General features: G+C 30.0%; 2 protein-coding genes across 6 annotated transcripts; both read left to right on the forward strand.

Annotated features, from left to right (window-relative positions):
- The first annotated feature begins 1,904 nt into the window (after positions 1-1,904).
- LOC100500061 (E3 ubiquitin-protein ligase SINAT2) lies at positions 1,905-6,498 on the forward strand. Of its 5 annotated transcripts, none has more exons than XM_006576802.3 (4): positions 1,905-2,015; positions 3,702-3,997; positions 4,948-5,334; positions 5,995-6,498. In XM_006576802.3, the coding sequence occupies exons 2-4, from the start codon at positions 3,776-3,778 to the stop codon at positions 6,313-6,315; spliced, it is 930 nt and encodes a 309-aa protein (XP_006576865.1). In that variant the 5' UTR covers positions 1,905-2,015; positions 3,702-3,775; the 3' UTR covers positions 6,316-6,498. The 5 variants fall into 5 exon arrangements, with proteins under 5 accessions (XP_006576865.1, XP_006576866.1, XP_006576867.1 ...); XM_006576803.4 differs by having other exon boundaries at positions 1,928-2,019; XM_006576804.3 differs by having other exon boundaries at positions 1,952-2,100.
- A 3,805-nt stretch (positions 6,499-10,303) lies between these two features.
- On the forward strand, positions 10,304-13,922 carry LOC100786291 (probable protein kinase At2g41970). Its single transcript, XM_003520494.4, has 8 exons — positions 10,304-10,758; positions 11,321-11,486; positions 11,895-12,148; positions 12,243-12,369; positions 12,453-12,726; positions 13,090-13,222; positions 13,343-13,429; positions 13,524-13,922. The coding sequence occupies exons 2-8, from the start codon at positions 11,387-11,389 to the stop codon at positions 13,647-13,649; spliced, it is 1,101 nt and encodes a 366-aa protein (XP_003520542.1). The 5' UTR covers positions 10,304-10,758; positions 11,321-11,386; the 3' UTR covers positions 13,650-13,922.
- Positions 13,923-14,411: the final 489 nt, after the last annotated feature.

Raw genomic sequence — 14,411 nt, forward strand, 5'->3', positions numbered from 1 at the left:
TTGTTCTTTTTTTGTTGGGCTTACGTTCTTGGAAAATGTTATTCTCGTGTCACTGAAGGCTCTTTCTACCTCTTACTTTTTCAAAAACAGGCAAAAAGACACTCTTGTCCTCTTTCTATTTTTCTACACCTCACGAAAAACACTTTTTTTTTCTTTAAAATTTTAGATTAACAGAATTCTGCTTTCATTATGCATCTAAATCCTGATGCAGAATCCCAATTTTATTATATATATATATATATATATATATATATTTACTTTTAATTATTTAATTACAATATAAGTTATCTTTTTAATAGTATCAAATTTTCTAATTGTATGTGGATTTTATATCAAATTTTCCCAAGATCTTGTTTCTTATGGATTTTATTGTTGATGTAGGTTTACCGAATGATTTTATTGTAGAGTTTTTTTGTAGCAATTTTTTTCAGTAACATTTTTTTAACAAAACGGTGTTTTTAGGTGAAATAGTCTATTAAGAGCATCTACAATGTGTAGTTATTTAGATGAATTATTTATTATAATTCTGTGGAGTCTTACAATTCCACATAAATTTAAACATTTTATATCAAATTTACTCAATTGTTAAGGATGTTGAAGTGTCTTATTAACTTAATTTTAAAGGTCTTATAATGTTTGAAAATATTTTATTTATGATATTAATTTGTTACGCAACACTGTGTCATATGCTCCATTGGGAAAAAAGGTTAATCTAGTGCAAAAATATTAAACAATGTTGCTTAAAGTTAAATAACTTACATAAACACTTTCATTCAATTTTTTTTAAAGGAGATTATAAATAAGTCAAACTTAGTTGATTTAGAGTGTGTTTAGTTCAGTTTTTTCTTTCTTTTCTTTAAAAGTAGAAGTCACACAAAAAAAAATTCATATAAAACTCTTAAAAATGAGTAACTTTTTTATATAACAAATTTTGAAAAAAAGGCTCTTAATTAAGTTAGAAGGGAGAATATTTTTCACAATTTATATGCAATTTGTTTACTCAATCCCTTCATTGAGTACCAATCCATCCTAAAACGTCATTTTTTAAAAAGAATCGTTGACCTCTCATTTCAAGTACTTCACCAACTTCCCCGTTAAATAATTGTGACATAAAAAGAATATTATTAAAATGAGTAAATAATAGAAGTAAATAAAATTTTGATATTTTTCTAAAAAAACGAGGGATTTATAATAATTAAAAGATAAAAAAGTAAAAAAAAAACAAAGAAGTGTAAATTATTTAAATTCACATAATTTATCTCTCCTAAATTCACATAATTTATCTCTCCTATTGCATGATTCAATTGAAGTGAAAGAAGAAATGAATTTATTTTTAGACCACACAAATTTTTTATTTTATTATAGTAGTGAAAACAACTTTAAAGTTTTAACATTTTTTCCATAAAGAAATTGAAATTTATTCATTGGAAAGAAATTAAATATGTAGTAAGTGAACCATTGGTCAAAAAAGAAAACGAAATTAAAGGCAAAATAACTCCCCAAAATAGCTTTTGGGAGGATTAATAACTCCTCAAATCATGACTTTTTGGGAAACAGTTACAAATTACAATGCAAGAAAATAAATTTGAGAACCAAACAAAAACACATTACCATAATTATCATCATTCTTTCAGTTAGGGAAAACAGTTACTGTACAAGCAAAAAAAATGACGTCAACGAAGACAAGTTCAAAAACAAAATCAACAAAAGATAAAAAAAAAAAAAAGTGTTTTACTTTTTAAACGTCGCGTGCGGGAAGGGTCACTTGGACCACCTTGTTGTATTGGCAACGTATCGTTAGGAACGAGACCAAAATTATTTTTTTATTTTTTTATTTCCCGAAACTCAAAACCAAATAATAAAAAAAACAGAAAAAAATAATAATACCGTAATAATAGAGACATAAATAAATAAAATAAACAAATCAAGGGAAGAAAAGAAACAACGAAACAGAGCACAATACAAGGAAATCAATCCTGCGATTTCGAAGCAGAAGAAGGACAAGAACAAAAAACGTTGGTATTTTTATTCTTCTTCTTCTTTAATATCCATATGCATACCAACAAGACACGCTTTTTTCTTCAATCTCCATAGCGGGGGGTAATTTCCGTAACCCCCGGAGCTCTTCGATGCTTTTTCTCGTCGTTTGTTTCACTTGCATTATGATTTTTTCATAATTTTCCCCCCAATTGTTTTGTTTGACACACGCACGCAGATAAGGCTCGGAATTCTCAACTGGGTTTTTTTTATATTTTTTTATTTATTTGTTTGTTTTATGTGTTTTTTTGAAAATTTCACATCTTCGTGGTTTATTGTTTCTTCCCCTCTGATTGGTGATGGTTTTGAACGTATGTGTTCAAGATTCGTCTGCATTTGCCTGTCATGTGATTTATTTTTTGTTGCTCTATGATTTTATATGTGGGATTGGTTCTTTCATATAATAAATTGTTAAATGGTTGTTGTTTGAAATGTTGCTCTTATTTTTTTTTCTTCTGTTTGTTCCGGTTTTTGATTGGTTGGATTGAGTAGGAAAAGGTAGTATTTTTGGCAAAGCTAGCCAAAATGCCTATGCTGCTAAATTGAAGTTTCGGGTTCTTCTTTTATATCTGTGATTTTCTGTCTCTTTTTTTATCTCTTTGATGGATAATTTGAATGAGGGAAGAGATAAGGGATGGTGATCCATATCATGATTCAGTTTTTTGTTGAATTTAAGGTTTATGAATTGCAAGATGCCATTAAGCAATAGACTTTGTTTGCATTAGCATCATTGCATTAGAAAACAAAGAACTAAGATGAGGGTCAATGTTAGTGAATAGGGAGAGAGATGTCCTATTCAGCAACGTGTTTGAAAATGTATTTGGGTTTTGGATTTTCCCAGAAAAACAAACCCCCCGGGCCCCGGGTGGGGGGGGGGGGGGGGGGGTCCAGGAAGAAACTACTGTTTGCATTTATGATTTTTTGTTTGTCTATGTTTTTTGTTCTATTCACCCTCCTCAAAGCTCAAGCAGTTTGAAGCTTTGAACATATAATTTAACAATTTCATTATAGTTTAGCTGTTGGAATGACATTGTTTGGTAACAAATATTTGTTCTTCTTGACTTTGCATATAAGCTGGCTGTGTTTGCTTGATATTTGCAAAAGAAAATTATGTTTCTGCTGTGCTTCAATGACTAAAAATACTGACTTATTTTAATTTCTATATCATGCGAAAATTGTCATTTATTCCTCACCTAGTGGGAGAAGACTTTGTCGTTGTTGTGAAAATTGTCACTTATTAATTGATCCATGTTAGCATGTATTGACAGTGAAGGTCCAGTCTGCGGATATGCATTTTTGGGGTAACTATGTAACAAGATGTTCTTTTCATGTTTCAGACATTTTTCTTTTCTTGATTCCAGAAATCATGGTCAATACTGCTAAAAGAAACTTTTTGTTTACTTGAAGTTTTCCAGAAATGCTAAAGCTGTCAAATTTGCAGTTAATCTAGTTACTATTGCATGTGAATGTAGCTTAACTTTCTTAAATTATCCTACTGAAACTCTATCAGGTCATCATTCCGACTGAAAAATCACATCTTAATTGGTCTTGCATGTTTCTTTCTTTCTCTTCCCCCCTATTTTGGTGTAAAGAATATCAAAATTTGACTATAATAGCATCTACTATGTAAGTTCTTATGCATTGACCCTTTAACTGTATAACAGATGTAGCATGCCATAAAAGCAGGAGCTCTTGTTCCTTGTCATCTAGAAAGAAATACTGTAGATCTGGGTTAGCAATGGCTCCTGGAAGCAGTGTTTTCAAAGAAGTTCTTGAATCTCACCTGATGTCTTCAGATTATGAAATGGGAAAAGCTAAATCTGAGGCCAAGAGTAACAGTACATCTACAAAATCTAGCATTGGGTTGAGTGGAAAGAGTGGAATTAGTTCAAACAATGGCGTGTATGAATTACTTGGATGCCCCGTTTGCAAGAATTTGATGTATCCCCCAATTCACCAGGTGCAGTGCTTGCAATTTCTTATTATGGGGGTCTTTGTGTGTTAGATAAACTTTTTCTTGAGATGCATGCTGCACACATGAAATAGATATAGGCATACGGATAGTGGCATTATGATTTTTATCTCCATAGTCCTTGTAGGATGGTTGCATTTGAAGATAATATCACTTGCATACTTATCTTTCACTGCAAAGGCTGCATCATGCGGCTAAATGCTGGTGCATATTAAACTTAATTTTCATAACCTTAATTTCTAGACATTGTGGGATAAGTTTAGTCATTGATCTTGAGTGAAACATGGAGAGATGTAGTGATCAGAATGAACCTTTGGGGTTTGATGAAATTGTCATACCTATCTATTCAAATTTTTTGTAATGTGAGTTACATGATAGTTATCCATCCAAATTTGCTCCCCGTCTGTTGTCATTCATTTTCTCATTAGTTTAACAAAAGTAGATATTTTGGACTATACCAACAATAGTTAATAGATAAAAACCTTAAGTTTGTTGCCTTTTATAGTCACTTTCTATTTTTGAATTTGAATTAGATACCCTGCCCATCCTGCAAAAGGAAGTTCAGGAATGAGACTTGCTGATTCTAAGCCTATATTTATAAATACTATGGTTAAAATGCTAAGGTCGCTGGATTTTAATTGAGATTTACCCTCAAGGGGGTAGGAAGGAGAGGCAAGAAGACAATTGTGAAAAAATTGACTTTAGTGTTGTTATTGTTGGACCTTCTCACTGAAGGCTGTGGACATATAATCCACATGTATTGTGTGGCCTATTCTACTGTCTGAGAGGACTGTTGTATTGTTGTATATGGCTGTTATAACCTGCTGAAAGTCTTTAATCATTATTTTCACTTCACATGATTACTGTGAATTTACCCTGTCTTGTAAATTTCTTATAAATTTCTAATATTTTGCACTCGGCTGCATCGTGTTTTCCAGTGCCCAAATGGCCATACATTATGTTCCCATTGTAAAGTTGAAGTCCATAATATCTGCCCGTCCTGCCATCATGATCTTGGGAATATAAGATGTTTGGCTTTGGAGAAAGTGGCAGAATCATTGGAGCTTCCTTGCAGATATCAGAGTCTTGGTTGCCATGATATATTCCCGTACTATACTAAGCTGAAGCATGAGCAAAATTGTGGATTTCGTCCATACAATTGCCCCTATGCTGGATCTGAGTGCTCTGTGATGGGTGATATTCCTACTCTTGTTGCCCATCTCAAGGATGATCACAAGGTTGACATGCATGATGGATGCACCTTCAATCATCGATATGTCAAAGCAAATCCACATGAAGTTGAAAATGCCACATGGATGCTAACTGTAAGTTATTTATAATTATAATAGCTGGACTGTTTGATGATTTGATGTGCTATTATTTCTCAGAGTGGCGTTTTTTACATGTTATTTTTTGTTATTTAATCAGTGTAGTCTGATGCCATATCCCCTAATGCGTAACATTTAATTTTATGTGAGCAGTGTGCACATGGTCATACTCTTTTCTTTTAAAAAGTTCTACTTCTTGACTATTTTTTATTCAAAGCAAGCAATGTTCAGAATCAACATGGGTCACATGACATACGTAGGCTTGGTCTTTACTTTTGATGAATATTTTGAACTCATGGAATTTAGTTGCACGATGGAATTCTTTCTTCTCTTTGATGCTTCTAAACATTTTTTTTTTATGTCTAAGCTAATATAATGGATCCACCTTTCATTTTCTGGATACATGTCATCACAAATTCTATAGGAGTTTAATGGTCATATATACTCATATCAGTGTAAAACAGTTTTACACTTACATTCATCATATATGTTTAGTTTATTAACTTTTACAGTAATTATCATGGATGCCGTGTAAAATTGCTTACATTATCAATGTATAACCTATTTCTCATCTTATAGTGACCTCATTATGTTAATTTCTAGCATATACCTAATATAAAGAACTCCACTTGACATGTTGAAGTCTCTTTCATGCAGGTTTTCAATAGTTTTGGAAGACATTTCTGCTTGCACTTTGAGGCGTTCCAGCTTGGCTCGGCTCCAGTGTATATGGCTTTTTTGCGATTCATGGGTGATGACAATGAAGCAAAGAAATTCAGCTACAGCTTGGAGGTTGGTGCAAATGGGCGCAAACTTATATGGCAAGGAATTCCAAGGAGCATTCGGGACAGTCATAGAAAAGTTCGAGATAGTCAAGATGGACTTATAATTCAGAGGAACCTAGCCCTTTATTTTTCTGGTGGAGAAAGACAAGAGTTGAAGTTGAGAATCACTGGTCGTATATGGAGAGAAGAATGAGACATGTAAATATAATGTTATTTAGAGATGTAACCATTGTTTTAAGATTTTGCTCTCTGGCAAAGAATGAAGCACTGTATCTGCTTAAGTTAATCTCTCCATAGATTTCTCTTTCATTTTCCTTTTTGAACAAAACCATGTGCTTCTGAATCTGAATATTGGAAATCAAACTTACACAGTTAAGTTTTTTTTTTTTTTTTTTTGCTCTAAGCTTTGGTGCGCTAAAGATATTCTCTAGTTAATACTCAAGAGTAATATAAATAACTTTCAAGCGTAGAAGCCAAACTTACAGGAGAGAATCGAGGACTTGTTTTTCACTTTTTTGTTTTTGTTAGTTTTAAAATTATTTATATAATTTTAAAAATAATTATTATAAAAATTAATAATCTTATTATATATGATAGATTATGATTGGATGAAGTATATAATCATTTTTCTCCTTAAAAAATTCTACAGCTGTTTTGTGTTTTTTGCAGGCCCATGAAAATTTTGTTCCAAAGGAAAAATAAATTGCAACTTCTAAAGGCTCATCAGAACGTGGCATTGTGGTGTAGAAAAAATTAAACAAACATAACAAAAGATGATGATTAATGATTTAGTGATTACCCTCGGCCGTATTATTCTTAGGTTAAAAATAAAATTTTGCTTTCAGAAAATTTGAGGTCAATTTTGCTATTAAAACTTAAAAAATGTTTTCTAAATATAGTAAATATTTTTATCATTAGAATTGCTACAATTAATTTTAAAAACTAAAACTCTTTTCTTTCTATACAACGTCATAAATCTTGTATCATTTGTTTAATTTTTATAATTTTGGCTTTCGTGATATGTGATAAATTATTATATTTATTAGTTACTGATTAAATTTAATATATTAATTAAAATATACTTACTTTTAATTTTTTTTTAATTTGAGTTTTGATTTGTATTTTTTTATCTTGTTTTAAAAAAAAAAATAATTTAGTTAAATGGTGAAGAAATCCATTCAACATGGATTTTATGAATGTAACACTCGAAAAAATTAACAACATGTCTTACTCGGATTTGACAAGCCTTGGTGTAGTATATTCGAATTCAGAAAATCTAACATATTTAAATAAAGAAAGAGAAAAACTTTATCTTCTAGCAAAAAGATAAAGATCACATATTTTTCTATTTATATTATCTTAGAAGAGAGATTGAGATTTGATTATCCAATCTCACCTCTATAAAAGGGGATCATCAAGGAATAGGTAAACCAACTTCATTTCAATCTTTCTATTAATACTTATTCACCTTTAGGCCGCTAACTTGAGCGTCAAAATGTGTTTTTCAGGTGAACGTTGTGAAAAAGTTCTACTAACTTTGATAAAAACACAACCAATAAATTAATATTTTTATTTGTTTATCTCATTTTAATTTGGATAAAAAATAACATGAAATTGAGATAACAATTTTGGTCTATTTATAAAAATAATATAAAACAATACTACACAATTATATAAATATTTTAATAATTTTTTTAGGTCCCTCTAGTCCTGGGCTTGTACAGCCGCTCATTCAGACATAGCCCAAGGCCCTAGTCCATAGTAATAAAACAAAAGTTTAATAAGTTAATGCTTGAATAAGCATTTATAAGAAAAGAAGATGAGATAATTGAAATACAGTAAATTATTTTCATAAGTTAAAAATAGTTAATGCATAAATCAAAATTAACCTTGAAAGAATTTAATATGATTTTTTTACAAATTAACTTATGTGTAAACTAAATTTAGCTCATTGAAGAAACTTATTTTTTTTTCTCCCATAAATGCTTATAGAAAAAATTATTCAAATAATACTTAAGCATATACTTTTAGTGCTTAAATTATGTTTGATAAGAGTTTTTAGTTAGCTTCTAACTTGTTTTATTAGTCAAAAAAATGTTGTTCAATAAGTGAGTTTTTTAAAATAATTTTTAACGTTTTTTGAAACGTTAATTTTTTTATATTTTTTTATCCTTAATGTATTTATCAAATTTTTTAATAATCATATTTAAATAAATCTAAATTTTATTATTTTTATTTTTTTACTCATTCATATGTTTGCTGCCTCTTTTTTTCCCCAACGTGTAAACCCCCTCATTTTATTGTTTTTTCTTTTTTTACTTATTTATATGTTTTATTTTTTATATTATGTTTTGGATATTTCTATACTAAATTCTTAATTTAATTATTATACTATTTATTCTATTAATTTAATATTATAAATCAAGACATTGATAATGCTAAATGATATGTTTGTTTTTTTTGTTATTATATTTTACATTTTTTTATGCTGTAATATTTATTTTAACCATGGTATCACTTATAATATTTAATTTATTATTTCAACACTATATTTAGTCTATTATTTTTTGAATAATTTTATATAAGATGATTTATTTTAACTATTACACCAATTAACATAATAAAAGTATAATGTCTATTTAAGTGTATTTTCTTATATTATTTTAAATTTGATTAAAAATATTTTAAAAAATAATATAAGATTAACCGTAGAACTTAACATGAAAAAATGTAACATAAAATAGTGGAATATAAATGTTTATCTTTATCATTTTATATTTTTTTAACTACTTTAACAATTAATTTTACAAAATAATTCTAATTTAATAATTTAGTTTTTCAACTTTCAATTATCAACTAATTTTTCAACTTTCAATTATCAACTAATTTTTCAACTTTCAATTATCAACTAATTTTTTAACTTCTAACTAATTTTGTACGTTAGTATAAATTTTTTTGAGTAAATAATACATGCATATTGTAAAACTTTTTAAATAGTCATCTAATAATAAGTTGTTCATTGAGTTTTAATAATTACCTTAAAGTTTATACTTATGATGATTTTTAATTAGTTAAGAGAGTAAACTTGACATTGACAAATCATGATACTAAACTCAAATTTTTTTATGTAATTTTATAAGTATGATAAATTTATTTAATTTTACAATTTCTATATTAAGAGTGATATCAATCATGCATGATTTTTAATCAATTAACAGTGTACAAATTTTTACACTAAAAGTATGTCACGGTTAAACTCATAATAAAATTTAAAGTACATATGAGAATGTTTTGAAGAATAACAACATATTTTTAATGTCTTAAAACTTTAGTATATCCTATAAAGTTTTGGGCAACAATGATAATGGGGTTATATAGCGAGACAGACAGGTATATATTACTTTTGGGATAGACTTACACCAAATATGTAATCATGATATAGATTAATCCTACAATTCATAATATCTTAATAAATATGATAATTTTAAAATATTTTATGATTGTCAACTAATTAATTATAATCGATCATTAGATTATTTGATAGATTTTTTTAACTGTTTATAAATATTATTAAAAAAATAATGTTTTCTACAAATGTTTCTCATAGTAAAGTTTATATATTTTTTCTTCTTATGATATACATTTTTCACCCTTAATATAGATTGAAAAAATACTACATAATATTATTACAATAAAATGCATAAAATAAAGAATATAGGACAGTGAATTTTTTAAGATAATTCATATGGCGATTATATTATACATTTATTTTTCCTATTTTCTAATAAGTGTATTTTTAACGAATCAGAAATAAACTGTTATCAAGATAATAAATACAGACAAATAAATATACTTAATTGTATGAACAAATTGTAAAAATATATTACTTTAATAATTTTGATAAATAAATAATTTAAAAATCAAATCAATCAAATGATCTAATTTATTAGTTAAAGATAACCAATTAATTATCATTAAATATATTAAAGTTGTCATATTTATTAAGATACTATAAATCATAAGATTAACCTATCCCAAGAGAGTAAATTTGGTGCAAATCATGGTGTAAACCGATCCTATTCCATTACTTCTTCTTTTTTTTTTTTTTTTTTTTATGTAATACAGGTATATATTACTAAATGAAAATGAAATGCAAGGGATCTCGTATCGTATGAGCAGGGTGTTACGTACGTACTTGCCATTACCAGCATTTTGATTTGCACGTTCGTTGTGTTAATTTTGCTGTCAGAAGAGATGAGAATAGCAATAACCATATAATGAAGACAACACCAAAATAGTAGGTAATGAACGAAAGACGTGCATCCATCGTGGGGGCACGTACATTGCATACAACACAACACAACCTACAATCTGTTAGCTTCTGGTTTTTCGGTTAAGTTCTTCATCACCTACCCGACATTCCCGCAAAAAACAATAACATGTGCCTTTCTTCCCAAACCAAGCTTCATTACAAAACTTAGAAACTAAAGAAATATACAAATTTGTCCCCTTCTGCATTTCCCATTTCCTGAGTCTTTGTTTTTTTATTTTTTATTTTCTCCTCCTAATATTCTTCTTTGTCGCCCTCTTATTGTCTTTGCCATTATAGAACCTAATTCATCGCAAGTTTCCTGAGGTAACAACATCGAGATAATGTCTTTCATTTGTATATTAGGAGGGCTTAAATTTTTAATGAAGCGTTCCCTGTCATTATGTTGTTTTTATGCTGGGTGGTTTTTCTCCTGTCAACAATGCCAACACACATTCGCAATGACACAATCCTGCATTTTTTGCGTCTTATTAGGGAAGTTCATAAACAAGAAATTTATTACTTCTTCAAATCTCGAAGAATAAGAGAGAATTTTGGGTATTATTCGATGTATATTACCATTATGTTTGTGTGTTGAGTGATCCTATAGGAACAAATGGTTAACTTTTTTATTGATTGTGTTTATCGCCTCTAAAATTGTAGAAGAATAGTGTTCATCGCTTTTGATTTCTTCTTTGAAACCATAAACACTAGTATTCTTTGACAATTGAGGTTCTTTGTCTTTATGTTTTTTGGGGGATTGGACTTTGTCTTATTTTCACATTGTCTATTAAAAACATATTGTGGGTGGGGGCAGTGAAATTGAATGTTAACGGGTAGCTTAGCTTCACAATGGAAAATTTAATTTTGAGGCTTGAAAAACTTTCAGGTGATTCATTCGTTTACTGTGAATGGCTTATTGAGAGTGCAGCTAGAGCTAGGACTACTTGAAGTTATGTTGTGCTGCGGAGGTGCAGAGGAGGAGAGCACCGGGTCCCCGGCAAATCAATACCCAACTGCACCACCTAGAGGGGGTAACACATACGGTGGAGGAGGTAACATGCTTCTTCATTCTTATATATGCTTCTTTTTCTTTGTATTTTGGCTTCAACATTGGTATGGTAGGTGTATCTACAATTTTTGCTCTTATTGTTAGAAGTTTTTCATGCTCTTGGGACACTCACTGAACAACTGAAAGCAAAAGTATGATAATTGGATATATGAATATATGGTATTCTAAATCACAAAATTGTCCCTCAAATATCATTGTAACAAAAGCTAACATGTTTTAAAATTTCATTCTTTTTGTTACACTCATTTTTATGTCACACATTGTAATAGTGAACTGGAATCTAATCATTGGCACAAACTTTATTTTTCCTTGAAATTAACCGTATATTCTATGATATCTTTCCTCTGCAAGGTTATGGATAATGATTTGCAGTAACCCTCTATGAATGTAGGTAATGATAGAGGAGAGCCTAGGGGCAATGTTGCAAAGAGTGGTGCCCCGCAGAAAGTATTGCCAATTGAGATACCCTCTATGCCGTTGGATGAGTTAAACAGGTTAACAGGGAACTTTGGTACAAAGGCTTTTATTGGCGAAGGTTCATATGGACGAGTTTTCTATGCAAAATTGAGTGATGGCACTGATGCTGCAATTAAGAAGCTGGATACCAGTTCTTCCCCGGAACCTGACTCGGATTTTGCGGCTCAGGTAGGATTTTGATTTGAGATTGTAAAACCATTGAAGCAAATACTTTGTTTCGTCATTCATGATATTGTTGCACATGTCACTATGGATCATGCAGTTATCGATTGTTTCGAGAATGAAGCATGACAATTTTGTGGAGTTGATTGGATATTGTCTAGAGGCAGATAACAGACTTTTGGTTTATCAATATGCAAGTTTGGGTTCTTTGCATGATGTGTTACATGGTAGGTCCAACATTGTCCCTATTCAATTAAGGAAATAATTCTGGTTCTTTGTTTGAACAGTACTAGTGTTTTACTATTGGCAGGAAGGAAGGGTGTACAAGGGGCTGAACCTGGTCCAGTTTTAAGCTGGAACCAGAGAGCAAAAATTGCATTTGGCGCAGCAAAAGGACTTGAGTTTCTTCATGAAAAGGTTCAGCCTTCTATCGTTCACCGCGATGTTAGATCCAGCAATGTCTTACTATTCAATGACTATGAGGCCAAGATAGCTGATTTCAGCTTGACAAATCAGTCTTCTGACACAGCCGCTAGGCTACATTCAACAAGAGTCTTGGGAACATTTGGCTATCATGCCCCAGAGTATGTCCTTAAGAAACCTTCCTTATAGTTTAATTTGAGATCCAGTTATTGTAAATTGTGCTTGGTAGAAAAAAGGACTTGAGTTGAATCAGTTGATATTCAATTTGTAGCTTATATTGTTTTTCATTAAAATAGAGCAGGCCTAATAACTGTCATATGACTAATCATAGCCATAACCTTATATGCAAATTGAAAAATATTTGTATGTAGACATAACATAAATAATTATATCTTCAGGTATTAGAAATAATTTAATGTTAGAAATAACCACTATCTATCCTATGTAAACACTATCCATTGAGTGTAGAAATAATTTTATGTTAATGTAAGGTTTTTTTCTTAAATGATTACTTTCATCTTCAGGTATGCCATGACTGGACAGATAACCCAGAAAAGTGATGTTTACAGTTTTGGGGTTGTGCTTTTAGAACTCTTGACTGGAAGAAAGCCAGTAGATCACACAATGCCCAAAGGACAACAAAGTCTTGTAACTTGGGTATGTGTTTGATGACCTTAATTGTTTTTTTTTTTTTTTTTTGGTATATATGACTTTAATTGGTTTACTATTCCATTATAGTCTACTATTTTGATAATGGGTTATTTTTAACTATTTCAGGCAACTCCAAGGCTTAGTGAGGACAAAGTGAAACAATGTGTGGATCCTAAGCTAAACAATGATTATCCGCCAAAGGCTATTGCTAAGGTTTGCTCCTTTATTCTTTCACTAAAGTTGAACTATGTAATATCCAATATACTTTTGAGACTAGTGACTGATTATTTGACGTGGATACATGTAGTTGGCTGCTGTGGCAGCACTTTGTGTTCAGTATGAAGCTGACTTCAGACCAAACATGACCATTGTTGTCAAAGCTCTCCAGCCACTTCTCAATGCAAAACCGTCTGGTCCCGATCCTCATGCTTGATATTGTGATTTCAATTAATCATGAGGATTATTAGATTTTTGAGCAATTTGTAACACAATGATGGAAGTTGATTTGGTTTCGTTGTCGTATGGATTGTATTATGCTATGCCAAAGTTGATTTGGTTTGCTTGCTCTCCCTTTTAGTTGGATCATATGTTTGTACACATAATGAATGATGGAGACAAAAATTTGTTGGCCTATGAGAATCAAGGGTAAGAAAAAGAAAATTCAAAAAACTTATTAGTTGAGAAATATCTTTCATCCTTTTTATGCTAGTAATTGACTACTGATTGCTCCTATGGTATAAATACTTATTTTAAACTCTACTGTATTGCCTATCCCTTAATTTAGTACCTGTTAATTTTATATGATTTTTGAATAATCATTTATTTAATATTGCTATTTAGTACCAATGTGGTTTCACCAACTGTATATGAAATTTATGTGGCGGTAACGAAAGAAAAATGGAAATCATGGTAAAACAAAAGGTGAAAGAACTAAATCTCAGAAAGAAATGATTCTCGTCATATATCCTACACAATTCATGAAAGACAATTGATGATATTTAGAATTATTTCTATCTATACTGATCATTTGTATACTGTGCTTCAATTAATATGTTTAATTATTATGAATGTAGTTATTATGTTATTTAACTTAATTAAATATTGGTAAAACATGTTGAATCGTGAATTATTTTCCTCTTTAATTCTTTAGCATTTGCGGAAAAAAATTCCTCTCTATTCCTTTTTTTTTCTTAGT

The sequence above is a fragment of the Glycine max genome, chromosome 3 (genome assembly GCF_000004515.6).
Source record: "Glycine max cultivar Williams 82 chromosome 3, Glycine_max_v4.0, whole genome shotgun sequence".
In the NCBI taxonomy this organism is placed as follows: Eukaryota; Viridiplantae; Streptophyta; class Magnoliopsida; order Fabales; family Fabaceae; genus Glycine; species Glycine max.

Coding starts and splice junctions, on each gene's coding strand:
- LOC100786291 (XM_003520494.4), top strand. CDS start 11,387: ATGTTGTGCTGCGGAGGTGCAGAGGAGGAGAGCACCGGGTCCCCGGCA. Junction 12,149..12,242: donor ACTCGGATTTTGCGGCTCAG/GTAGGATTTTGA, acceptor TGGATCATGCAG/TTATCGATTGTTTCGAGAAT. Junction 13,223..13,342: donor AACAAAGTCTTGTAACTTGG/GTATGTGTTTGA, acceptor TAACTATTTCAG/GCAACTCCAAGGCTTAGTGA.
- LOC100500061 (XM_041014061.1), top strand. Junction 3,998..4,947: donor TGTATCCCCCAATTCACCAG/GTGCAGTGCTTG, acceptor CGTGTTTTCCAG/TGCCCAAATGGCCATACATT. Junction 5,335..5,994: donor ATGCCACATGGATGCTAACT/GTAAGTTATTTA, acceptor TCTTTCATGCAG/GTTTTCAATAGTTTTGGAAG.